The sequence below is a fragment of the Phyllostomus discolor genome, chromosome 1 (assembly GCF_004126475.2).
Source record: "Phyllostomus discolor isolate MPI-MPIP mPhyDis1 chromosome 1, mPhyDis1.pri.v3, whole genome shotgun sequence".
In the NCBI taxonomy this organism is placed as follows: Eukaryota; Metazoa; Chordata; class Mammalia; order Chiroptera; family Phyllostomidae; genus Phyllostomus; species Phyllostomus discolor.
Genome location: NC_040903.2, coordinates 91,213,434 through 91,241,236, shown reverse-complemented (window position 1 = coordinate 91,241,236; position 27,803 = coordinate 91,213,434). Strand labels below are relative to the sequence as shown.

Genomic DNA, 27,803 nt, shown 5'->3' with positions numbered 1-27,803 from the left:
TATTAGTCTGTATACCAGAAAACCATTTCTAAACATTTTGATCCTAAGTAGAGAAAATTAAAGATACTAGACTAAGTGATGAGAAAAGAAACTAATTTTCCATTGGTTTTGCCCTTTTCAGTTTGCTACATATGATTGATTAAATAATTAAATATTGATTAAATAATTGAAGTCTTATTAATTATCTTTGAAATATGTTATTGTTAGCGAAGTCCATAATTTCTGTGACATGTATAAAATCTGAATATACAGCAAAGGCTTACTTACATGCCAAATACTCATTTTTATTTTTGAAAATATGAAGCTCCAATGTTTCACACTGTTTATGTGAAGGAGTGTATTAGTTTCTTTGGGATGCTATAACAGTGTACCACAGACTGTGTGACTTAAAACAGAAACTTATTGTTTTACTGTTGTGGAGGCTGTAAGTCCATAATCAGGGTGTCAGCAGGGCCATGCTCCCTCCTATGGACAAGGAAACCGTTTTTGCTTCTTTCTAGATTCTCATGATCTCAGGAGATCCTTGGCTTGTGGCAGCCAACTCTAATCTCTGCCTCTGTCTTTACATGGCTGTATTCTCCCCTTTGTGTTTTTACATCTTCACCTAGCATTCTTTCTGCATCTCTCTTCTTATGAGGATACCAGTCCTGTTGGTTTAAGGACCCACCCAACTCCATTATGACCTCATCTTAATTATGGGAACACATTCTGGGAAGTGCATTGTTATGTGATCTTTGTTGTGCTAGCATCATAGAAGTGTACACACAAACCTGGATGTTGTAGCCTACTACTGTAATTGTATCTGCTATACTTTTATACAATTAACAACACATTAGGTTTGTTCACACCAGCATCATCACAAACACATGAGTAATGTGTTGCACTGTGATGTTACAACATCACTAGGTGGTAGGAATTGCTCAGCTCCATTATAATCTTCTGGGACCATTGTCATATATGTGGTTGTGACAGAAACATAATTATGTGGCACATGACTATGATCACATCTACAATGACCTTATTTCCAAATAAGATCACATTCTGAGGTAGTAGGGGTTAGAACTATAACATAGATTTGGGGGGAAGAGGGGACAAAATTTGACCTGTAATAAACAGGAATGTCAATGTCTCAAAAGCATAATATTTCAAATAGATTAAGATATTTAAATACTGACTCTGAAAGACAGGCTAAGAATCCATATATAAATAAATCTGTATCATGAATTTGCATTTTAACTTCTTAGGAAGAATTTTGGTATTTTCTAATTCATGTAAGTTCAAGTATAGCAATGAACGTTTTTAAAAAATCACGTTTTAATGAGAACATTTGCAAACTCCACCTCGTTTGCTGCTCATTTGGAGCATTACATAGAATTCTGGTAAAATTAAGTAATTTGATGATTTTTTCAGCAATGGGATAGTTTGGGGATTTTCAGTAATATTTTTTATTTATCTTTCTAAGACATCTGAAATTCTAACACATGTGGCCAACATACACTAAAACTGATGAGTTCTTTGAAGTTTAAAATCTAGGATTCTAGTCTCAGTTATAGTTTGATGGACCAAAAAGAGTCAGAGTAGCACTTGTGACCCTACATTTAAAATAGGCCTAGTTTATGTTTTGAACTTCTTGCCCAGAATACGTCATGTTCTCAGAGGTTAAAAGTGGCAGGGTCTAAAGGAAAACCCATAGGAGCTTGATTAAAATACATTTTATCATGGCACCTTTGTAATACTGTCACTCTTTATAAACTAATACTAGTAAGGACTTAAGTTAGAATTGTTTTGACTTTAAACACCTATTCTAAAATACATTTCTCTTCACTGAGAAAGAACACATCAATAATCATTACTTCTAGATAGTATAATTTTTCAAAACTCAATAGGAAAGTACAACTCAGCTTCACAGCTTAGCTTATAAAAAGAATTTCTGGCCCTAGCTGGTATGGTTCAGTGGATGGAGCATGGGCCTGTGATCTGAAAGGTCGCCAGTTTGATTCCCAGTCAGGGCACATGTCTGGGTTGCGGGCCATAACCCTGATTGGGGGCTTATAAGAGTCAACCAGTCGATGTTTCTCTCCCTCTCTTCCTCCCCCCCTCCCCTCTCTATAAAAATAAATAAAATCTTTAATATTAACATTTTAAAAAAAAGAATTTCTGACTTATTTGCCATTAGTCTTTATAGTCTGTAATAATAGCTGGGAAAAATAAAAATAAGTGCCTGGTTTGTAATGATTAATGATTGGAAAGCTAAAACAGAAAAAAGTCAAGGGTTTATTATAATGTGTTAAAAAAAAACTCCACACACAGCATATTACTTTCTGTGTGTATAAGGACACAGTAGAAACAAATGAATAAGAGTGTCAGATCTTAAAGGACATTCAGCAGTTGTGTGCTTCTCTTCCCTTTTCTAGATCAGGAAACTGACATTAGCAGAGGTTAAGAGTCTTTCTTATGGTCAAACTTAACAAAACCCCAAACTTTGAGACTTTATAGTTATTTTGTGTCATTACTTCAATAATACTACAATTTTTATAGTATTACAAACTTATACCTTATGAATTTCTGAAGTTAACATTTCAAATTTTAGGTAACAAATTCTAATTCCCATTCCAACAACCAAGACTAGTCTTAGGATTTCATCATTAAATGTTCTTACCATTCAGGTTTTTAGAGACCTTAGTTTATGGCATATTTACAGCTTTCTTTACTTGAAGAGAAAAGCCTTACCTTCTGTTGAAACAAATATTCTCTCTTTCTTTTCTTTACCCTTAATTAGCTATAACTGAACTTAAATTACAATATGAGATACTGAAAGTGATTAGAAAAAGGTATATATAATCCTACATTTAATAGTGGAGAGGGTGAAAAAGTGAGGAAGATTTTATCTTCTGTAAATGTCTTCTCTTTCTCTCTGAAGCAGGAATCATAGTTACTTTTAAGAATGCAGAGGTTGCCCTGGCTGGCATAGCTCAGTGGATTGAGTGTGGGCTGTGAACCAAAGTGTCACAAGTTCAATTCCCAGTCAGGGTACATGCCTGGGTTGCAGGCCATGACCCCCAGCAACTGCACATTGATGTTTCTCTCTCTCTTTCTCCCTCCCTTCCCTCTCTGAAAATAAATAAATAAAATCTAAAAAAAAAAAAAGAATGAAGAGGTTGATTGGCTGGTATGGCTCAGTGGACTGAGTGTCAGTTTGATTCCTGGTCAGGACACATGCCTGGGTTGCTGGCCAGGCCCCCAGTTGGGAGCGTGTGAGAGGCAAGAGGCATCTGATGACACATTTGCTACTTGCACATGTTGTTTTTCTTCCTCTTTTTCTCCCTCCTTACCCTCTCTTTAAAAATAAATAAATAAAATATTAAAACAAACAATGCAGAGGTTAGGTAGAATTTATAGAATAAGTTGAGAATATTTGGATGGATCATCATGGGCAGTGTGACCAGGGACCTGTGAAAAGATTGTTCAGCGCAACTTTAGGACTTGTTCATGCTTATAAGGCCTATAATTTTACAAGGTCAAAAGATTGTGTAATTTGTTCATTCTTTATAGAGCTTCTAAATATTGTTCTTTAAAGCACATCTCTAGGGGTTTTAGACATTTCTTACTTTCAGAATGGATATCAATGAATGAGTGTGTGAGTCTGTGAATTTTGATATGGATATGAAAACTGTGTTATTGTTCTTTGCCTCTCCAAAACCTTCCCAATAATACGTGAAATAGATTTTGTCTGTTGACTTCTTTCTGTTGCATTTTGGACAGCTTATTGTGTAGATTGCTCTTAATATGGATACCCTATGACTAAGATTTTTTGGGAAAAGATACCACAGAACTTTTCAGAGATGAATCTTCAGAAATTAAATCTCAGTTGATACTAAGAATGCACTATTGTTTTTGCTGAACTGAATGGCAAAGATATTTTAATATGCCATTTTTAGTGTTTAATGAGAGAAGATTGAATCAGAATTCAGGTTTCCCAAGTTTTAATTCAGAATGGTGGTATTTAATCAAAGTTTCTTTAAACAAAACCTAAGTTGAAGTGTAAGGAAACAGAAGCGTAGTTTATTATAAGTTATCTTATTTCACTTATCAGAGTATTATCTCTAAAGTACATATACTGTAAAAGTCATTTGTGTCTGTCCTCTAAGTGCCTTAGCCACCAGTAACCTTAAAAAGCAGTCTTTAATTATGCCAAACACTCTAGCTCTTGCTGCAGCGCGTGTGTATGTGTGCAGTCTATGCACAGCCAACACCATTAATTAACACTGAGAGCATTACATGCAGGATGCTTTTATAGAAAACAAGGAGAGGCAGTGCACAACCCATGACACCTTATAATGCTAAAGGTGAGCTCTTTTAATTTGCTAAACCTTTGAAAACATGAAAGATAATTTATTCAATAATACCTGGTATTTTTGAATATTAGTTTTTAACAAAATTTAGAAGAAAGCTTATTTGTATGATCAGTTCCTACTGTTTATTTCTCTCATGAAGTCATAATTTTCTGATGTGCTGCATCATAATTATCACCACAGTAACCATTCCTGACGTCACAAAGGATTATTACTTCTAGTGGGAAATAAGTAGTTTAAATGGATAAACAGAGAACCAAGGTCCTATTACTATATAAGTAATTAGAGCGTGGGAGGGAAATTAATTATCAAATATGTATGTAGGCATATTTTTAAATAGATTTTTTTAAACTGATAATTTCTGAAAAGAAATATGAAAAAGGTTTATAGGTTTAAACCACAAAAGCATTTAAACCACAAAAGATTTAAAAGGCTTAAACCACAAAAGTGGAAAGTAGTATGAAAGTTAGAGACTTTTAAATTGTAAAAATAAATTAGTATTTTGAAAAAAATTAGGTAAAATTTCCTATGGCACATTAGGGGCTGCTTTTACATCCAGCACCATGCTGCCTCCCCCCTGTCCTCCTCAGTGTTTTTGAAGATGGAAGCCTTTTAACTTCTCTTATGGGAAAGCTCAGGATGATAGAAATGATAAAAACATATTTGCTGAGGTTATCATAAGGCTTTTCTGTAAGCATGAATATTAAAAAGTCCCAGAATTTGCTCCAGTCATACTACTACGTAGGTTTTGTAGCCAATTTCTGCTAGCTACTTGGCTATCTTTTCATTTTTTCTTTCAAATTCTAAATCAATGCATGTATCCATTTATCTCTGTCTTTCTCTCCCTCCCTCCTTAACTTAAACTGTTCTGAGTTTCTTTTTTTCATATACATGCTGTATACTCTTGATATTAAATTAACAGCCTTACTGAACATAGAGCAATGACTGTCAGCAAAGACCTGCTCCTGTATATTCTGGAATAGTTTCAACCTCACCCATCAGATTTTCTAAACTTTAAAATTCAAAAATGCCCAAGTGGTAGTGAAGGGATGAGTGCAGAAACTCACACAAGTGCTGGAGGAAATGTGTGCTGGCTTTGGAAACCTCTTTGTCATCTAGAAAGTAAAGGATGTGCAGATTGTATGAAACAACAATACTGTTTATACATTGCAAATAAAACTCAAAACTAGGAATAATCCAAATAATAATTAGCAAAAGAACAGGCAAATAATTGTGATGTGTTCATACTGTGAATATTGTACAGCAAGGAACCATATGACAGTAGGTGAATTTTACAAAAATGTTGGGTATAAGAGGGTAGACACACAAAAATAAATACAACATGATTTTACTGAAATAAAGTTCAAAAATAACAAAGCTAAATGATATTCTGGTGGTAAAAACATGAAAAAAGCGCATGCACACACACATTCATGTTCACATTCATGCTCAAAGTGAATGCTAATTTACCAAAATCTAGCCAGAGGCCCCTTTCATTCAATAAGTATTGAGGCCTACTATGTATTAGACATTTGCCTGTAAGGAGGGACAGCCTATTTGGGGAAACATGCCAGTAATTTTGAAATTAGGGTATACTGTAATACAGGGGTGTCAAACTCATTTTCACCAGGGGCCACATCAGCCTCACAGTTGCCTCCAAAGGGCCAAATATGATTTTAGGCCTATATAAATATAACTACTCCTTAACGAGGGGCAAGGAGCTCGGTGCTGCTGCTAGGTTTCTACCTGGCTCAGATTCGGCCCCCAGGCCTTGTGTTTGCCACCTGTGCTATATAATACATCACAATACCAACTTGGTAATATTTTTTAAATCATATTTTATTGATTATGCTAATGCAGTTGTCCTGATTTTTCCCCCTTTGCTCCCCTCCACCCAGCACCCCAACCACTCAGACAATTCCCCACTGCTGCACATGTCCATGTGTCATGCGTGTAAGTTCTGTGGCTACTCCACTTCCCATACTGCACTTTACAGTCCCATGAGTAAAATTTGTGAGACATAGTTAAAGGAGAGGGGATTGACTGTGGGTGAGAGGGGTGGGCTGTGTGAAGGGAGGCAAAAGGGAAAAAAAGAAATTGGGACAACTGTAATAGATAAATAAAAAAAGGAAAAATAATAAATTTGTGAGACATACTAACCATGGCATAAATGTTTTATTACTTCTTGCTTTTGGCTACTGAAAAGTAATGGAAGTGTTGCATCTCTTTAGATTTAAAGCCCTACTCTTATCTACTGTAAAGAAAGAGCATACTTGTACTGGAAATCAGAAAGAATATAGCAGGGCTTAAAGAGTGGTGGGCTACACTTTATGCAGTGGTTGGATACCTCATAATTATGGAAGTTAAGATATAAATTATATTTCTAGAGGTGCCTATTTAGGATGCTTCACAATTAGAAGTTACATATGAGAAGAGTTCAAAGTGAGCCTACATTCAAGAATATGAAATTTTTGGGCAAGGAACCTTTTGGTAATTGTCTTTAAGTGAACGATAATACTACTCATTTTAATAAGATAAATCTATAGAGCTACAGTGAATAGAAAAGCAATTTCTATGGACTTGTGCAAAGACATACGTCTTAATATGTATTTTAAATAATTTGTAAGATGCTTTTAAAGACTAACTCTTGCTGATTTTGGTAGAGTAAAAAGAACATGGCATTGATATATTTCTTTGCATCCTCAGATTCTTTAACATATTTTAATAAAATTCTCTTTAATCTTATTTCCGCAGCTGATTGGTCAAAAGAAGGGGGGAGGTGAGAGGAAGGATGAGTATAAACCCTCCTGTAGTGGTGGTTAATATTTTTTTCAACTCAAATATCTATTATTATTTTATGTGTTTTGCTTTGCTTTTCTTCTCTAATTTCTTAATAATGTAATTTCTAATACAGAGCTTGAGTTTATTCTCAGCAACCAACTCTCAGTAACACGTGAGTGAAGAGCCATGTTGTAGACAATCCCGACAGGGCAGGGAGGGAGGGAGGGAATGGAAGAAGGAAGCAAAGAAAGTAAGAAAAACACTGGCTCTGAAACACAAATAGGTAATTTGCCTTCTAATTGTAGTTACATTCTCATTTATTGCATTATCAAATTAGATTATCAAATTTGTTGAATAAATTTGATTTAATTTATTCAGGTGGTTTTTAAAATATTGAATAGCTAAGTATTGAGAGGAAGTCAGTTTAGCTTTTAACGTTCACAGTAAATAGACTCTACACAGTTTCTAAGCCTTAGTTTTCTAGTACATGAAATTAAGGCTTAATTAGCCTCTAAGATTTCTAAATCCAAAGCATTCACAATTTATATTTTGAAAGTCCATATTTACTCAGCAATTAGAATCATCTATTTGAGCTTTGAAATTTAGTGGTGGGATATACTGTACATTTATATTTTTGAAAGTCTGAACATTTAGATTTGTAATCCTAATGTTCAATTTTCTCTGACATCATTCAATTACAAATTGTCCAACAATTTAGATAATTTATATTTATGTTATTAGAAAATAAAACTTTGGAAATCAAATTTCTGAATGAAATATGATCAACTATCTTGGCTAGCACATCTGACTGTTTACCCTGGCAATTAAGAATTTTCTGTGATTATTAGCTGATTAGCATACAGTAAAGCTAAGTGGACATGAATTAAGTAGACAAAACTCTTTTCATCTTAGTATGGATTGTCTTAAAATTAATCAAAATTATCAAGCAAGTATTTATGAGGCACTGCTATTGAAGTTGTGTGTTTACTGTAAGAAATGATATATATTGTTTCACTGTCTGATATGATTTGGCAGTGATTGTATAAAGATATGACCTTAATTTCAGTTCTCTTATTAGAAAAATAAAAATCTTTTATTTTCTGACTTTAGAGCTATAATTGCTTTGTGAGCCATTTCTTTTACTGATGCTTTATTTACGCTTATATAGCTGCACTGTCCAGTTTGAGAAGCCACTAGCCAGATTTGGCTCTTTGAGCAATTAAATATGTCTAGTCTGAATTGACATGTATGTGTAAAATACACTCATAATTCAAAGATTTACTACAAGAAGGGAATATTTCATTCCCTTGTAAAATATTTCATTAATAATTTGTGTGTTGATTGTATGTTGGGATAATCGTATTTTAGATATGTTGGATTGAGTAAAATATATTACTAAAATTTTTCACTTGTTTCTTTTTATATTTTTATTGTGGCTACTGGTAAATTTAAATTGTATATATGGCTCGCATTTGTGGCTCTCATATTTTTATTGGATAATACTTTCCTAGAGTCTACTGTATTTTATATAAGGAAGCCAGATTTAGAACAACGTATTTTTTTCATCTCTTTCCATTCTTACGCTCAGGAGTTAGAAAGTATTCTAAAGCTATTTATGTGTTCCAACAGTTAAGTGACATTTGCTTTATATAACAGAATATATGTTTGACCATCATTTGACCTCTGGCTGTAAGTGAAATATGTTGGTGTGTTCTAGATTGTAGAGAATAAGGAAAAGTGAAACACAAACTAGCAAGAACTAAACAAGGAATATGCTTATGGACTGTAGAGAATGCAATAAAAAGAGCCTTGTCCTATATTTAGGCCTTATATATATTGTGATCTGGAATTATACTGTGCCACAGACAACTTTTTTTGATAATGTCTTAACTGTGAAACCAATGATACAAAGATGTATGTAGTGTTTTCCAAGGTGAGAAAAAATTCCAATAAAATATTAGTTCCTAATTTTTATTTTTACACTGAATTGTAATTTGTGAAAGAGGAGGGGAAAATTTTCATGTTACATTCACGAACTCCTAAGACACAAAGAAGTTCTTTGAGCCCCTATATGATACCAATGCAAATAATCGTTTCTTCTTTTAGAAAGAGATTGTCTCTTTTCCCCATCCCACCCCCATTTCCATGTTTATTTGTTTTGCCTTGTATTTCCAAAACCATATTTAATGCCCGTCTTAGGTGTATTTTCTATTTACTCACTAAATGAAGAATAACACTGTTATGTTTTGTATTTGAAATTGTAAGGTACATTTCTTTTTTCTTTTATTTTTAATTTAACTCTTTGTTTTACAGATGAGGGCAGAAGTGCAGTTGACCAAGCAGGTGGTGCACAGATTGTAATTGACCATTTAAGGTCACTGTGCAGTATAACAGATCCCGCCAATGAGAAGCTCTTGACTGTCTTTTGTGGCATGCTGATGAACTATAGCAATGAGAATGGTAAACAAAATTGAAAACTTGCTTTATCTCTGGGGGAAAATTAAAAATCATCATTACTGTAGTATAAATCAAAAATATTTGGAAAAATTATGAACAAGGAATTCATAAGTAACATATAAAATCAATAATTAGTCAACATGAAATTACAATATTTTGAAAACAAAATGGTCTAATCTGTTAAATGGGACTAGTTTTCGAAGGGTTGCCCATGTTAACCAATACCCAAAACAAACAAAATAAAATGTAATGGTATGGTTTAAGATTTCTTGCTATAAGTATTTTAAAAATAAACTATTAAAATAGCTTCATGTTTATTACTTTATATTAATACCAGGAATAGCTTTAAAACATAAATACTGTCTATAAGTAAAATTATTTTATCTAAATACTAGATTTAGTGCTGAAGTAAAACTTTTAATAAAATCTGACATTATAAAGTTCAGAGCAATTACAGATAACAGATTTGAGAAACTTAACAAATACTTAAAAACAAGTTTCTTTTTTGTGTACAACATTCTTGGAACCTAGCAATAAATAACATGTCAATAATTTTCAGAGAGCCTATTTGGCTGTTAATCGAATGAACATAAAAACTGACATGCAGGCTTCACAAATGGTCTTCAGAAACACCAGTAATTCTAATCCAAAAGGGACTATGATTGAGCCTATGTTATAGGAATTCACAATGTGTAGAGAAGTGCACTGAGAAGATAATGATTAAAAACATTAGAGCCCACAGTCCAGATGCGGAATGTATCCCTTCTGTGGGAGTAGGGTTTTTTCCTGGTGAGCAAATATTCCCAAGAAATAACGTAGATATTTTGGAAAGCTGATTAGCTTTTCTTGGAACATTATTGGAGCAGTGGTGTTTTTGTTTCATTATTCTAAAAGCTGCAATTTGAATGCAGTTTTCAAAGTTTACTAGATGAAATAGAAGTTATTCTCATATTTTAAAGGAATGAATGCCAAGCTTATAACTATCTCCTTTCCTCTGCTTTCTTCTATATTTGTCTTTCATAGGGAGCATAGTTTATGAAGTGATTCTTTTTCTCCATAGCACTGTTTAACTTACATTTTATCCTTTTTTGTTTTGCATGATTAATAAGCATCTTTCTTTCCTGCGTCAATTATTAATCTTTTCTTTAAAAATAGGTGATTAAAGCATTTCCAACTTAAATACTAGGTCTTCTTGGATAACTTTAGATCATTTGGTATCGCTCTTGTCCACCTAGATGAGTCACTGGAACAAAAATCAATAGAACTTTTTGAAATGCAGGAGTCATGTTTTCTTAGCAAAGACAAAATAAATGAAGTTCATTTTATGTGTATTTACTATTAAATTTCAGTATACAGGCCTCCACTGTTACTTTCTGAGTAGAGTAGTTGGGTGATGAATACCTCCTTATTACTCTAGCAGAAAAAAGTAACTCTACCCTTGGACCCAATAACTTAAGCCTTATTTATACAGAGTTACACTTTAGTCCCATAAATAAAATATTTTAAATGCAAAGATAAGTACCAGAAGTAGTCATAAAGACCCACCAACATAGTTTCTCTGAGAACATTTTCAAATTGTTTATTAAGTCCTTAAAAGTGTATTGAGCCCTGGCTGGTATAGCTCAGTGGATTGAGCGCAGGCTGCAAACAAAAGGGTTGCCAGTTCAATTCCCAGTCAGGGCACATGCCTGGGTTGTAGGCCAGGTCCCCAGTGGGGGCCACGTGAAAGGCAACCACACATTGATGTTTCTCTCTCTCTTTCTCCCTCCCTTCCCCTCTTTCTAAAAATAAATAAATAAAATCTTTAAAAAAATTTTTTAAAGTGTATTGACACCAAACTGAGACTTGGTTTATATTGATTCCTGTCTATATAGTGGACAACCCGGATCACACCCAATTTTTAAATGCACCAATAGGTAATAAAACAAGTTTCCTATACACATGCAAGACATACATTATAAATATGCTTACTTGGTAAAGGCATTTTGTACCCTTTGGTGAAATAGCATAAAAGTCAAGGTTCACAAGTTTTAAAACATTTCAACCAGCTCAAGACTATATACTTGTAAGCTATGAGCTGAATATATTCATTTGTTTCCTTGTTGGTGAAGCAATTAAGACTTTTTATATTTAGACAGGTAAGTGTGGAGTATCTGAATAGAAAAAATTATAATTGCTTAGCCAGAAAAGTCTTATCAATCATGTTGTATAAATGTTTAAATAGAATAAGACAAAACATTTTATTTAGTAAAAATCATTTCAAATTTGTCCTTTTGGAAGAAATCATACTTCTTTTTCACATGGTAAAAAAGTACTCTTCAATACTGTGGCCCTTCAGAATAGTCTGAGTTTTTGACAACTGTGGTTAGAGAAAAGCATATTGACAATCTGGCATCCAAGTTGAGGAAATGTAGTGAATTTCCTGTATTTTCATCTAGTTACAACTTTAAAGTTTTAGTTATTTTATAAAGAAGGAATTAAAACCTATGGTAGATATTTTTATCTCATTAATTTCTTGAATAACTTCATTTCCTAACTTTGGTCACCCAATGCCAAAACACTGCAGGGAAGACTGAAAATTTTGTTCATATATTCATGCTTATGAATATATTCCCATTTTAGCACATAGTAGGAGTTCAGAAAATATTTATTGATTGACTTTTCTGGACACTTACTGTTGCCTAAAATTTTTTTATTAATAAAATAAAACTTGGAAGAAAAATGTTATTGGAATACTTTTTTCTCATTAAGTAAATTAGAAACATTATAAACTCTTGCCCACTGTATTTAGCTGATATTCATATACATGGCAGTAGCAGAAAAGGGCATTGAAAACATGCTGATAGTTAACAGTACTAAATCTATGGTTAAATATTTACCATAGATAATTCACAAACTTGATAAATCTGCAGATGTATTCTGGAAAGTTAATTGCAAATTGAATAGAAACAAACCAGTAATCTAAAGCAGCAATTTTCAACCTTTTTCATCTCCTGGCACACATAAACTGATTACTAATATTTTGTGACACACCAAAAAAATACATTTTTTGCCAGTCTGACAGAAAAATAGATTTAGTTTTCATTCGTTCACACTGGATGACTATTGTTGTGTTGACTGTTTTTTTATTTGCCTGTCTAAGGGAAAAGAGGTCAGTGCCCCTGACTAAACAGTCAGGTACTACATGTTTTAAAAATTCTCATGGCATGTGGCACATTGGTTGGCAATCGTTGATCTAAAGCAGAGCATCAGAATAATTTAACATCCTGTTCAGGAATATGTTGGTGGTCACCATTTTTATTGTATTAACAAGTAACCATTGTTAATCAGTAAATATCTTTTCAAAAATTCTGTAACTGAGAATTGAATCTTTTTCTTTTTTTTTTTTTTTTTTTTTTTACCTTCTCCTTATGACAACTTTTATTTTGTGATATAGCAATTGTATTCTTGAGAATGTGTGTGATATTCACTCACTGATCATTCGTTCATTCTTTTTTTTTTTTTTTTTTTTTTTTTTATTTCAATCATTGTTCAAGTACAGTTTTCTGCCCCCTACTCCCGTTTCAGCCCCTCCACCCAACCCTCCTCCCTTCCCCCCATTACCCCCCACCCTTAGTTTTTGTCCATGTGTCCTCCAAATTTGTTCCTGTAATCCCTACCCATTCCCCCCTGAAATTCCCTCTTCTCTCCCCTCTGGCCACTGTCAGACTATCCCCTATTTCAGTGTCTTTGGTTATATTTTGCTAGTTTTTTGTTTTGTTTTGTTTTGTTGTTTAGATTCCTGTTAAAGGTGATATCATGTGGTATTTGTCTTTCACTGCCTGGCTTGTTTCACTTAGCATAATGCTTTCCAGCTCCATCCATGCTGTTGCAAAGGGTATGAGCTCCTTCTTTCTTTCTGCTGTATAGAATTCCATTGTGTAAATGTACCATAGTTTTTTGATCCATTCATTTACTGATGGGCATCTAGGTTGCTTCCAGCACCTAGCTATTGTAAATTGTGCTGCTATGAACATCGGGGTGCAAAGGTTCTTTTGTATTGGTGTTTTAGTGTTCTTAGGATAGAGTCCCAGCAATGGAATTGCTGGGTCAAAAGGCAGATCCATTTTTAGTTTTCTGAGGAAGTTCCAGACTGCTTTCCATAATGGTTGTACCAGTCTGCAGTCCCACCAACAGTGCACTAGGGACCCCCTTTCTCCACAACCTCTCCAACATTTGTTATTTGTTGCTTTGTTTATTATGGCCATTCTGACTGGTGTGAAGTGGTATCTCATTGTGGTTTTAATCTGCATCTCTCTGATGGCTAGCGATATTGAACATCGCTTCATGTGTCTTTGGATTTTCTGTATGTCCTCCTTGGAGAATTGTCTGTTCAAGTCCTTTGCCCATTTTTTAATTGGGTTACTTGTCTTCTTAGAGTGGAGTCGCATAAGTTCTTTATATATTTTGGAGATTAAACCCTTGTCTGAGGTATCATTAGCAAATATGTTTTCCCATACAGTTGGTTCTCTTTTTATTTTGATACTGTTTTCCTTAGCTGTGCAAAAGCTTTTAATTTTGATGAGGTCCCATTTGTTTATTCTTTCCTTTATGTCCCTTGCTCTAGGAGACAAGTCAGTAAAAAAGTTTCTGCGTGAAATATCTGAGATTTTCCTACCTACGTTCTCTTCTAGGACTTTAATGGTGTCACGCTTTATATTTAAGTCTTTTATCCACCTTGAATCTATTTTTGTATAAGGTGTAAGTTGGTGCTCGAGTTTCATTTTTTTGCACGTAGCTGTCCAGTTCTCCCAACACCATTTGTTGAAGAGGCTATTTTTATTCCATTTTATGTTGCTGCTTCCTTTGTCAAATATTAATTGACCGTAGAGGCTTGGGTTTATTTCTGGGCTCTCTGTTCTGTTCCATTGGTCCATGTGCCTGTTTTTATGCCAGTACCAGGCTGTTTTGATTACAGTGGCCTTGTAGTATAGTTTAATGTCAGGTATTGTGATTCCTCCTACTTTACTCTTCTTTCTCAAAATTGCAGCAGCTATTCGGGGTCGTTTATGGTTCCATATAAATTGTTGAAGTGTTTGTTCTATGTCTGTGAAATATGCCATTGGTACTTTAATCGGTATTGCATTGAATGTGTAGATTGCTTTTGGTAGTATGGACATTTTAATGATATTAATTCTTCCAATCCATGAACACGGTATATGTTTCCATTTGTTTGTGTCCTCCTTGATTTCTCTCCTCAGTGTTATGTAGTTTTCTGCATACAGGTCTTTTACCTCTTTGGTTAGGTTTATTCCTAGGTATTTTATTTTCCTTTTTGCTATTTCAAATGGGATTTTTTTCTTGATTTCTGCTTCTGCTGTTTCATTGTTGGTGTACAGAAATGCCTTTGATTTCTGGATATTGACTTTGTATCCCGCTGTTTTACCAAATTCATTTATTAGGTCAAGCAGTTTTTTGGTGGAGTCTATAGGATTTTCTATGTACACTATCATGTCATCTGCAAACAGTGACAGTTTTGTTTCCTCCTTTCCGATTTGGATTCCTTTTATTTCTTTTTCTTGTCTGATTGCTGTGGCTAGAACCTCCAGTACTATATTGAATAGAAGTGGTGAAAGTGGACATCCTTGTCTTGTTCCTGTTCTTAGTGGAAAAGATTTTAATTTTTGCCCATTGAGTATAATGTTGGCTGTAGGTTTCTCATATATGGCCTTTATTATGTTGAGGAATGCTCCCTCTATTCCCACTTTACTGAGTGTTTTTATCATAAATGGGTGCTGTACCTTATCAAATGCTTTTTCTGCATCTATCGATATGATCATGTGGTTTTTGTCTTTGCTTTTGTTTATGTGATGTATTACATTTACTGATTTGCGTATATTGTACCATCCTTGCATACCTGGAATGAATCCAACTTGGTCATGGTGTATGATCTTCTTAATGTACTGTTGGATGCGGTTTGCCAGTATCTTGTTGAGGATTTTAGCGTCAATGTTCATCAGCGATATTGGCCTGTAGTTTTCTTTCTTTGTTGTGTCTTTATCTGGTTTTGGGATTAAGATGATGTTGGCCTCATAAAAAGAGTTTGGTAGTCTTCCATCTTTTTGGATTTTTTGAAATAGTCTGTGAAGGATAGGTGTTAGTTCTTCCTTAAATGCTTTGTAGAATTCTCCTGTGAAACCATCTGGTCCAGGGCTTTTGTGTGTTGGGAGTTTTTGGATTACTGCTTCGATTTCTTTTGCTGTTATTGGTTTGTTGAGGCTTTCTGCTTCCATTTTATTGAGTTTTGGAAGGTTATATTTTTCTAGAAATTTGTCCATTTCATCTAGGTTTTCAAATTTCTTGGCATACAGCTCTTTGTAGTAATTTGTTACAATCCTTTGTATTTCTGTGGTATCTGTTGTAATCTCTCCTCTTTCATTTCTGATTGTGTTTATTTGGGTTTTCTCTCTTTTTTTCTTGATGAGTCTGCTTAAAGGCTTGTCGATTTTGTTTATCTTTTCAAAGAACCAACTCTTGGATTCATTGATCTTTAGAATTGTGCTTTTAGCCTCTATGTCATTTAATTCTGCTCTGATCTTGGTTATTTCCTTCCTTCTGCTTGCTCTGGGCTGTCTTTGTTGTTGTTCCTCGAGTTCTTGTAGACGTAGGGTTAGGTTGTTTGTTTGAAATGTTTCTAACTTTTTTAGGTGGGCCTGTATCGCTATGATCTTCCCTCTCAGGACTGCCTTGGCTGTGTCCCATAAGTTTTGGGTTGTTGTGAGTTCGTTTTCATTTGTTTCCAAAAACCGTTTGATTTCTTCCCTAATATCATTCTTGACCCATTCATTGTTTAATAGCATGCTGTTTAATCTCTACGAATTTGAGTGTTTTGGGTTTTTTTCCTTGGGGTTGGTTTCTAGTTTCAGTCCCTTGTGATCCGAGAAATTGCTTGGTATGATTTCAATTTTTTTGAAATTGTTGAGGCTTGTTTTGTGTCCTATCATGTAGTCAATCTTTGAAAATGTTCCATGTACATTTGAAAAAAATGTGTATTTAGCTTCTTTGGGATGGAGGGTTCTGTAAATATCAGTAAAGCCCAGCTCGTCTAGGGTATTGTTCAATGCCACAATATCTTTGTTGATGTTTTGTTTGGAAGATCTGTCCATTTTTGATAGAGGGGTGTTAAAATCCCCCACAATAATTGTGTTGCTGTCCATATCTTTCTTGAAGTCCTCTAAGATTTTCTTTATGTATTTAGGTGCTCCTATGTTGGGTGCATATATATTTACTATGTTTATGTCTTCTTGGTGAATTCTTCCCTTGAGTATTATGAAATGACCTTCTGGGTCTCTCTTTATGGATCTTCTTTGGAAGTCTATTTTGTCAGATATGAGTATTGCTACCCCGGCTTTTTTCTCCTGTCCATTTGCTTGGAAAATTTGTTTCCAGCCCTTCACTTTCAACCTGTGCAGATCTTTTATCCTGAGGTGGGTCTCTTGTAGACAGCATATGTGTGGGTCATGTTTTCTTATCCAATCAGCTATTCTATGTCTTTTGATTGGAGCGTTTAGTCCATTTACATTTAAGGTTATTATTGATAGGTACTTATTCATTGCCTTTTATGTACGTGTGATCCTCTCTCACTCTCTCTTTTCCTTTCTTTCCTTAAAGCAGTCCCTTCAGCATCTCTTGCAGAGTTGGTTTAGTGGAGGTGTATTCTTTTAGACTTCTTTTGTCTGAGAAGCTTCTTATTTGGCCTTCTATCTTAATTGAGAGCCTTGCTGGGTAAAGTAGTCGTGGTTGCAGGCCTCTGGTTCTCATTACTTGGATTATTTCTTGCCATTCTCTTCTGGCTTGGAGTGTTTCCATTGAGAAGTCAGCTGTTAGCCTTATTGGAGCCCCCTTGTATGTTACTTCCTTCTTCTCCCTTGCTGCCTTTAAGATTCTCTCTTTGTCTTGAAATTTTGCCATTTTAATTATGATGTGTCTTGAGGTGGGCCTCCTTGGGTTCCTCTTGATTGGGACTCTCTGTGTTTCCTGTATTTGTGTGACTTTTTGTCTCATCAAATTAGGGAAGTTTTCCATCATCACTTGTTCAACTAGGTTTTCTATCCCTTGTTCTTCTTCTTCTCCTTCTGGTATCCCTATTATACGGATATTATTACGTTTCATATTGTCTTGCATTTCTCTTAATCCCTCTTCATTCTTTCTGAGCCTCTTTTCCCTTTCTTGCTCTTTCTGGGTGTTTTCTTCTATTTTGTCCTCTAGCTCGCTGATCCGATCTTCTGCTTCATCGATCCTGCTTTTCATTCCTTCTACTGTGTTCTTCATTTCAGAGATTGTATTCTTCATTTCCTCTTGGCCCTTGTTGAGAGTTTCTATTTCCTTTTTTATGCTGATGTAGTTTTCATTGAGTTCATTGTAGCTTCCCTGTAGCTTCTCGTAGCTCATTGTGAGCTCATTGAGCTTCCTGACAATCACTGCTTTGAATTCAATATCTGATAGTTGAATTGCCTCTGTTTCATTTAGCATTCTTTTTGAGGCTTCCTCCTTTCCTTTCATTTGGGGAGTATTTCTTTGTCTTCCCATTGTTTGTGAGACTCTTCTTGTTCACCTCAGCTTCTTATATTGATCTGTTCTGGCTCCCTCGGTTTATGATGTGAACTTCTTTAGTAGAGTAGCAGTGAGTTTCAGTGGTACTGTTTCCTTGACCCCCCAAGCTCGCTGGTCTTGGGCTGTTGTTTAAGTTGGCTTTGTGTTTGCCTTTGGGTTCTGATTGTTGTTGAGTCTTTCTTTGATGGTTCCTTCCCTCCAGCTGGTTAAATGTGGGTCACTCTGTCCACCACCTTCTATATTTTGTTGTGCTGGTGAGGGCAGGTTGTGTTGAGGCTGGTTCTTCTTGATGCAGCAATCTGTTCTTTGTTCTTTCGGTTCTGCCACAATCCTTGGTCCTCCGTTCTCAAAAATGCTGAAATATGTTGGTTGCTTGCCTTCCCACTCCAAAGATCGGTCAGGACTCTCTCCCCTGAGCAGAGGAAAGCCAAATCTGCTCCTTCCTACTCCGACGCCATCTTAGATCCCCTTTTTCTTAATATACCTACATTAGATTGAGACACAAAATACTGAGTGAAGTCTGCTATAACTCTAAAGCAAATTAATAATGATAATCATTAAAGCAATGACTAGTTACTTATTTTATATAAACTATGCCATAAGAGAGAAGACTAGGGGAAATAAACGTTCCATAAAGAAAGGAAAAATTAGTTTCCTTCTAAAATGAGTAACATAATCTATACAGTCAATGACTGGTTTCTTCATGTGACCTATATCATGTATATATCATACATGATTTTTACAAATAGAACTGATTTTTCTGTAATATCTTAATAACTCCCTGTTACTGAATTTCTCTTTGTGTGTATGTGTGGTTCCTGAAACCTCCAGGACATTCTCATGAATAGTCTTACATTTATTTGCTGTGTGAACTTAATGATAACTGAACTGTGGTTGAAAGGAAGCCATCTGTGCAATTTAGGATATGCAGCTCATGGGATTTGTTATTGGAGCATAACAATTGAATTTAAATAATAAGCCCAATACTTATATTCAGTTGTTGAAAATAGACCTGTAAATTATTTTCTCTCCTCTAAAGATCACTTAATATGTAATTAATTTCATTTCAACCAATAGCCACAGTTTCACACTTCTAGTCATACAATTCATTTTCCTACTGAACTCAGTCCAGTAACTTGGCTTATTTGTTTTTTCTTCACTTAAAATAGGAGGAATAAAAATTATATATAGGGATAATTATATAGAGAAATAGTTTTGATTAAAAATTAAAAAGTGCTTTGGCACTGAGTATATTCTTATGTTTTGGTATAACTTTATTATAGGTAAGAAAGAACATTTCCTAGATGTTAGATGTTTAAAAGATAATTTGCTTTGCATGAGTGGGGAACTATTTCCAAAGGTTACATACTATGGGTGTAAGCTGATTAATAATTTCATGTATTTCCTAAATACTAAAAACATTTTACCTGACATTAAGGGAAACAAACAAAAAATTGAAAGTTGAAAATTTTATCTTCGCAATTCATTATCTTTTAAAAATTGTATTGATTTTCTAATACACTATTTTCAGTTCACTGTTTTTTGTTTATAAAGGCATTGGAGATTTACTTCTAAATTCACATCCTTGAAGCCCAGATTGTCAAATTAAAGTATAGTATTCTGATTGTGCAGCTCTAAAGTTTTTAGGCTTTAAAAAATAAAGCAAAATTCTTTATTTACTTAATTGTTGTACTCTTTTTTGTAAAAAGTTTCTGAATTTTTATTGTTCATCCAATTGAGCTTTCTAATGAATTTACTGAAGCAGGTTGCATTCATGAAATTCTGCTATAAATGTCATTTTCAATAAATTGTTTTACTAAAGGTCAGTGAAGTCAGTTGCTATACCTTCTGCTACTTCTGCCTATTCATTTGACATACTAGACAAGGTGAGCTTTTCATTAGAATCCTCCTAAACAATTACTGTAATAATACTGTTAATGGACAGGATAAGAACTTGGTTTGTAGTAGAGATATGCACATTTTGGTTTAATTCCAACACTAATACTCAGTTTTGACCATTAAAAGAATCAAATTTTATTACAAAAATATGAAATGATTTGTTCTTTTTAATGACTTAAAGTTTGGCAGTATATTACAGAAATAATACTTTCTCAGATTATCAGCTTTTAAATGGTTCCTGATCATGACAATGCATTCAGCATTGTTCCTGAGTATGATGGCGATTAGCATTGTGATATTAAATAGATACCAGTTTTAACGGAGGAAGTGTAATAACAAAATATGTGTGGGGCTCCTCATTCTCTTAACATGTTTTTCTTTTTTTAATTTGCTTTATGTCTGAACTAGAGATGATTAATCATAGATGTTACTGAATATTATTTTTGAGATTTTCCTCATAGTGAATATTTGAGATGGCAGTTGGTGTTTTGATTTTAATTCATCCTCACAAGATGTAGAGAATTCCCAAATTGGGCTTTTTCTTAAAAGATTAAAGGCCCAAATGGAATTAAGTAACTAAAAATTAAAAACAGTTCCTAACATTTATTTTATTTCATGTTGTAAGTTCTTTAGAGAATAATTTAATCTCAATTATTCTGCCCTCATTTAATTTTTACATTTGTATATTTTTGCCATCATAAGTGTACATTTACATTTCAATGGATAGGATTTCAACCTATGAAGTACATAGATTTTCTTTGTATACAGAATGCTTATTTAAAAATTAATATATAGATAGTAACATAAAAAATTGAAAGGCCAGGCCATGTTTTTATTATTGATGTTACTACACTGTTGAAATATGATGATATCAAAGCATATGAGTATTGACTAAAGCCAGAGACAAATCATGGATTTTGGCCAAATATCAATGTATCTTTAATTTAAATCCCTTAAAATATCCATTTAGAGAGAAAGTCAGGGCAGAATAGTATCAATTGTAAATTAACTTGTATAAAAATTAATAATCTTGTTTTCTAACTATAAGTAAAATCCTGGTGATATCAAACTGCCTATATTTTATTTATGAAAAAGTTTTTAATTAAATACTGTTTGGAAAATGGGTATTGGCTAGAAATCAGAAATTTTTGGTTACATAGTTATGTCTTAGTAATACAGTTTGTGTGTTGTTAAATAACTTCTGTGTAATTTTAAAGTGTAAAACTTAATTAATGTTCTAAGGTAACTAGTAATATTTGCTTTTTAAAAAAAGCCTGTAAATCCTTTTTTAAAACAATTTTTATGTTTTTAAACACATTTGTAGATTACACATGTTGTATGTAAATTAACCTGATTGTAACTTAATTTGCTATACAAAAATTTAGGTTTACATTTACATTTACTGTAGATACTGCTTTTCTCTGGGCAGTGCCATGTGAGAGTGGAGACTGGATTTACGTACTTCTCCCAGCAAGAGCTGCTTAAGCAACAGCTGGCAGCTGTTCCTCTTCTAAAACCAACGCACACAAATCTAGTATTAACCTAAAAAAACTAATTTCTTTGTGAGATGAAAGTACAGGGTTTTTTTTTTAATCAGATAGATATATCTGTAAAAATGTCCTTTGTAGCAGTATTCATTATAACAAGAGTTGATCTGTAGTAAATAATTTAACCTGGAGTGAGTCTAAAATAAAAATGGCCTACTATCTTCAAACATAATCACTCTAAATGTCATTAGATTGAGAACAGTAAATGGGTATGCCTCTTAAGAAAAATAAAACATTTTTTATTCCTCTTGTGATTTTTGCTTTCGGGTTTTTTCTTGTTGCTGCTGTTTTGTGTTACACTCACTCATGTAATCTTGTTCTTTATCTCTAGAACTTTTATAAGAGGGAAATTTTCAGAACCAGAAAAAACTTTATGAATTCTCTTTTCCACTTTCTATTGTTAACTTTTAGAAAGCAAGAAATGTATAAGTGAATTATTTTTTAAACTTTCAGTATTCTCAATACTAATAAATCTTGATTCTATTTTATCTTTGAAATTTCTCTCATTAAAATGTATGCTTTGGGGCTTCAGTTACTGGGGTGATTTTGGTGCAAAACACCTAATGCATGTTCTGTGTAAACAGAGCTTCTAAATAATTGATTTGAAGTTCATTTTAATCACATAAATATTTTTAATTTTTATATGCTCAACACTAGTTTACAGTAATAGCTCTTCATATTCCTTATCAGTAAATGAAAAGATACTCAGTAATAAGTAACTGAAAAGGCAGTCTTTATTTGAACCTGCACTTGTGTATGTATAAATAAGTTTTTTAACCATGAAATCACCCTCTTAGTAGCTGTATTTACATCAGTTTACTTTTTAGTGTTATAATAGAGCTATAACTCTTTTAAACTCATAATTTATCTTTTCTTGGAAATAAAGCTTTGCTATTAAGGATAATTTTCTTCAGTCCTTATTAGGCTCAAATGTTTTTTAGCCATTTTGTACTAGAACATCTTATCAAGATTTATATTTGCTTGTTTTTATTGTTTCAACTGTATATAATTCACTTAACTGTAGGCAGGGTTTTTATGTAAGCCTATAGTAAATAGAATACTCTTTATACTATGAATAATATATATACTATATATGTACCTACCAATGTAGAGACTGTATTTTGAATCGTGTGTGTGTTATTTTAAGTTTCTTTATTCATTTAAGTTTTATTTGCCAATAGGTTTAATAGTCTTATAACTTTGTAAGGGTCCTTTCTTAGGGGTGGGATAAACGTGTTATAATCTTAAGAAATGTTTTCTTTTTAGTGATTGATTAACATCAGTTGAGTTACTGAAATTCTTGGCATACTTTTCTGGACCTATAATCTATACAATTGTTTTTAAACATTAAACTTAAAACTCAGGGGGAAAAGGTTCTTCAACTTGAGATCTTCTCTCCAGATCTCCATTCTTTGGGGTGTCCATGAGTGTGACCTGAAGAACTTGGAACCATTGAAATTCAAATGTAGGTAGGTAAGTGTTCACACCAGCGCATGCATTGATTGCCTTATATCTCTTTTTACACGCATCTGTATTGCACCCCCTCAGTGCCTTTCTTCCCCTCCCTCCCCATAGATCATGTAGGGCCTGTGCCATCGTGATATTATGTAGTTGTGTGATTCTGTACTTTGGTCACTATGTGTCTGTGATATGTGTCACAAGCAATTTTAAAATGTCTTCAGATGTTTATAGGACATTGTGCTGTCTAAAGACAGTCACACATAACTTTTTGCTGTATATGGGCCTGGGTTGCATTTTTGTGAATTGTGTTTGTTGAGCTCTGAATAAACATTCCCCTGGAGTTGCTGATTCACTGAGGGATACAAAAAGTCTCAGTCATGCATTAGTTTACTGACTCACTCACAGTTATGTAGAGAATGTGAACTATTTCTGGTTCTAAGAATTTCTTTCAGTTAGTTTTCACTTCAAAGTCATACTCCTGATACCATTCATGATAGCATGAGTGTCAGCTACAATCCTTTGAAGTCCTCTCTTTGGGCAGTAAAAAAAGTGACTGAACTTAATCATTTGTTTTCAGTGATGAGAATTCATACTAATTTAATCCACAAAAACAGAACTCTTATTTAGCAACCCCCCTCCCCAAAGATTTATTGATAGCATACTAAGTTGTAACTGAAATAAACAAACAGACTAAATCATGGAATATTTTCCTAGACTTAAGTAGAGTTTCTACTCAAGTAAGCAAAATGAGATGTTTAGGTACTTAATTAGTGTAATCTTGCTCAAAATATCTGAGCACCAAAATCTAGGATTCCTAGAATATTTTTTATTTTTATTTATTTTATTATCACATATGCCAAGCACATCATTGAATTTCAGAATCTCTTTTCCATGGTTTATTTTTTTCTGGTTTGTTTTTTGGTTAATCTCCTGTAAAAATTAGATAATTCTTTGGCAGTGGTTTTTAAACTTGGTTTCTGGACTCTTTCAGGCACTTAAAAATTACCAAAGACTTCAAAGAACTTTTGTTTTTATGTATATGTAATATCTATCACTTTTTTGTATTTATACATATATGTGTAATATCTAGCAATATTTACTGTATTAAAAATTAAAATGGAGATGTTTTAAAATTACTTAGTATTGCATTTTAAAATAACAAAAACCCACTATATGTTACCATAAATAACATTTTTATGAAAAATAACTTTCCAAAATTAAAAAATAGTAAGAGTAACTTCTATTTTCCTATGAGTGCTGGTGAAGAATGTAATGACTACTTGTACAGTTTGGTGCCACTGACTGTGTTCATACTAAAGCTCCAGCAGTTTTACTCATTGTTGTTTTCCACCATCATTGCAAATGTTAATGGAGTGAAAAAAGCAAAAAAAATCTTGGTCATTTATTGAAAGTAGTTTTGACTTAGTGATCCTTTGAAAGGGTTTTGGCGATTCCACTTTCAGAACCATGTTCTAGGAAGCCTGCCTGTCTTGAAAGGAAAAGTTTTACCAACTTGTTTGAGTAAAGGGTTTTTTCCCCTCTTCTGGGCCTCCATTATATAAGTCTCCTTCTTGCAATTGGTATAAACAGGCTTTAGAGTTATTTGAGTATAAATTTTATTTTAGCATTATAGAATTAAATATCAAAGGAAGCAGCCAAGTGCTCTAAAATGAGTCTGTCCACTGGATAACTATGTATTTTCTTCTTTATACTTGTGTGTGCTTTGTGTGTTGTATGTGAGTATACAATTAATTTGGCTCCTGGGTAGCTTTAAAACATTTTCATGAAGCAACGTGATTTTCATGAATTATGGCAATTCACGCTATATGCCATCGTGCTAAGCTACTTTTTTTCCTGATCTACCACAGTTTCAAATATTCTCCTTCAGTATGCCAAAGATTACATGAAATGCTGAAACATTTTTTAACTTGTTGTCCCTCTTTTCCTTGACACCAAAATTTGTAATACTGTAACAACATTTAACTTTTTGCCCCTCTTTTGCCTGGAATCAAAATTCATAATATTATAAAAGTGGTCCAAGAAAGTGGTAGAATGTGCCAAGAATGTGCCAAATTAGGAGAATAGGAAAAACATCATCTTCTAAGAGGCATTCTCCTGTTGAGTTTTCTCCTTTGTAAAATTTGTTATTCTCTTATGTCCCTGGACTGTTGGATTTTTATAGTTTGTACCAACAGTACTGAGGGGGTGTGCGATGCTTATATATATACACAGATACACAGTGGAGTTTGACTCACTCAATGCATGCGCTAGTGCTCACGCTTACATACCTGAAATTCAATGATTCAGCAGCTCTGCTGTATTTCAAGGGGTAGTCAAAATGAATAAATAAATAAATGAAAGTTTAGAATACTGATAAAGATCAAGGATCTGCAGAGGTGACTCAATAATAAGGAACTGTAGCTACTGGTAAGTAATCAAAATAATTTCTAACTTGGAAAGCTTCTTGGGCATAACCATTATAAATAATGTAACCATAATACAAATATTCTGCCAGTATAACGTACAGGTATAATACTATACCCTCTAACATAACTAATTTGCCTCTTAGACTTATATCGTGACTCATTCATTAATTGCTGAATTGTGTAGTTAGAAAAAATATTTAACATCAAAAGAGTAAAAATTCATTTAGTTGAATGTATTCTTTTATTTCTATCTCTATTTAGAACAGACTTCATACTTTCATTGAAAATTTTGAAATTGTTTTTAGACTGTTTGAATTCTAAATGTAAACTTCCCTTCCCTTTTTCTCAGGCCTGTTTTCTGTTTTTGTTCTGGTAATATGCCCATTTCTATTGCAGATGGGCCCCCACAACTGCACCAAGCAATATTCCTAATAACCAATGCATCAGTTTTCAGGGAAATCAGCCTCGGTTGGCTATCTCTGCACACTTTACTCTAAAAGCAGGAAAAATTAACTATAAAGACCACCATAATTAGCTGGCATGTGATACAGCTCAACCCAGCCTTTATGTTATTTTTCTGATAATCACCCATCCACTTCCTTATCTATTGGTTAAAAACTATAAAGAGTGATAAAGAGATTAGTGGGCAAACTCTGTCAAGGGAAGAATGCTATAAGGAAAATTTGTTTTATAAGAAATGGATTTTTATCTTTAGATTACTAATAGGTAACTTCATAGAATTTGCAGAAAATTATTTGCTTGAAAATGGCATTAATTTTTAAAAGAAAAATTTTGAAAGCATTCCTGTATTTTGGATAAAACAGTTATTAACAGTAACTTTGTGTTTACGTCTTAGCTTATTCTAAGAGGCAGTACTTTAGTTTTGCATTTTGGTTTATTTACTTTCAACTTTGTTACAGGTATTTTGTTCTTGTTAATGAGCCATTGTCAAAATCCAAGTCATATTAAGTACCTTAAAACTAGTTTTTTTTAGAAAAATGAAGACAGGCAGTGATGACAAAGTCATATTGATCATACTCTCTTCACTTCCTAAGCCAAGTTTTCTTTTGTTTGCTAAGATGATTGTTATCATTAAATAAAAATTTGAAAAGTTATTTAAGTAACCCTTTATTTCCTTATTAAAACTACTTTTCTTGCTAGTGGTCATCAAGGAATGAATTCTCTGCTGGAATTAATCAAACAATTTCTGTAAATTGCATACTTTCTATCATTTATTAAGGAATTCTAACTGTCTTCTCTCTAGATGTTTAATAAAATTTGCTTTTTTAAATGCTTTTCATGTGCTGGATGACTTACTGTAATGCAAATGTTACTTTTTCTAACCTTTTCATTTAAAAATCAATGGTACTGTTTAATAATTTATACATCTTTAAAGCCTACTCTGTAAAGGTATAAGACCCTGTCTTTAAAGTAAAAAAACTGATATTTGACATAATATTTGAATTATTTTTATTTATAAATTTCTTCTAATTGTTGAAAGGATTCAAGACTATTCAAGACTCAATTCTTCTGAAGTGGTGTCTTAAAATTTTTCAAGACTAATATATGAATGGGCATAATGTTGCTTTGCTGTAACTGAAATAATATTGAGTTTGTAATAGAGAAAGTAAGAGGTATTTTCCTTCTTACTAATATCTGTTTGATACATAAGCACTATTTTTTCTTTGTTTTTGCAGATTCCCTTCAAGCTCAGCTTATCAATATGGGTGTTATTCCTACCTTAGTGAAATTACTCGGCATCCACTGCCAAAATGCAGCTCTTACAGAAATGTGTCTCGTTGCATTTGGCAATTTAGCAGAACTTGGTAAGTCTTACACATGAACCACTAAAGTAATTAACTTATTAATGTATTTAAAATTTTTTAGATATTAACATAGAAGTCCATTTTATTTATATTAGTTTATTTTTTGAAGCATTGTAAATATTTGCCTCAATGTATAAAACTGTAGTTCCAGTTATATCTTATGAATGTATTATTTCAAATCGAGAGCTACAGCCATGATTGGTATGGCTGTTTGTTGGGCATCATCCTGCAAAACAAAGGGTTCTGGGTTTAATTCCTGGTCAGGGCACATGCCTGCATTGTGGGTTCAGTCTGCAGTTGGGTTGCATACAAGAGGCAACCGATTGATGTTTCTCCCTCATATTGATGTTTCTCTCCCTCTCTTTCTCCCTCCTTTCTCCTCACTCTAAAAATAAATAAATAAAATCTTTAAAAAAAATTGAGAGCTACTTTGCTTCGCTAATTATGTATTGAAGTTTCAAT

The 27,803-nt window shown here is 33.4% G+C and overlaps 1 protein-coding gene across 9 annotated transcripts in view; it reads left to right on the top strand.

Moving 5' to 3' along the window:
• Positions 1-27,803, top strand: part of RAP1GDS1 (Rap1 GTPase-GDP dissociation stimulator 1) — a 149,182-nt gene that overhangs the window by 74,730 nt on the left and 46,649 nt on the right. For 6 of the 9 annotated variants that reach the window (XM_028505849.2, XM_028505850.2, XM_036026255.1 and 3 more), the window contains 2 exons: positions 9,447-9,593; positions 27,213-27,341. In XM_028505849.2, the coding sequence (XP_028361650.1) occupies positions 9,447-9,593; positions 27,213-27,341 (276 nt within the window). The remainder of the gene's footprint in view (positions 1-9,446; positions 9,594-27,212; positions 27,342-27,803) is intronic. The other 3 variants (XM_028505853.2, XM_028505852.2, XM_036026227.1) reach the window with 1 other exon arrangement.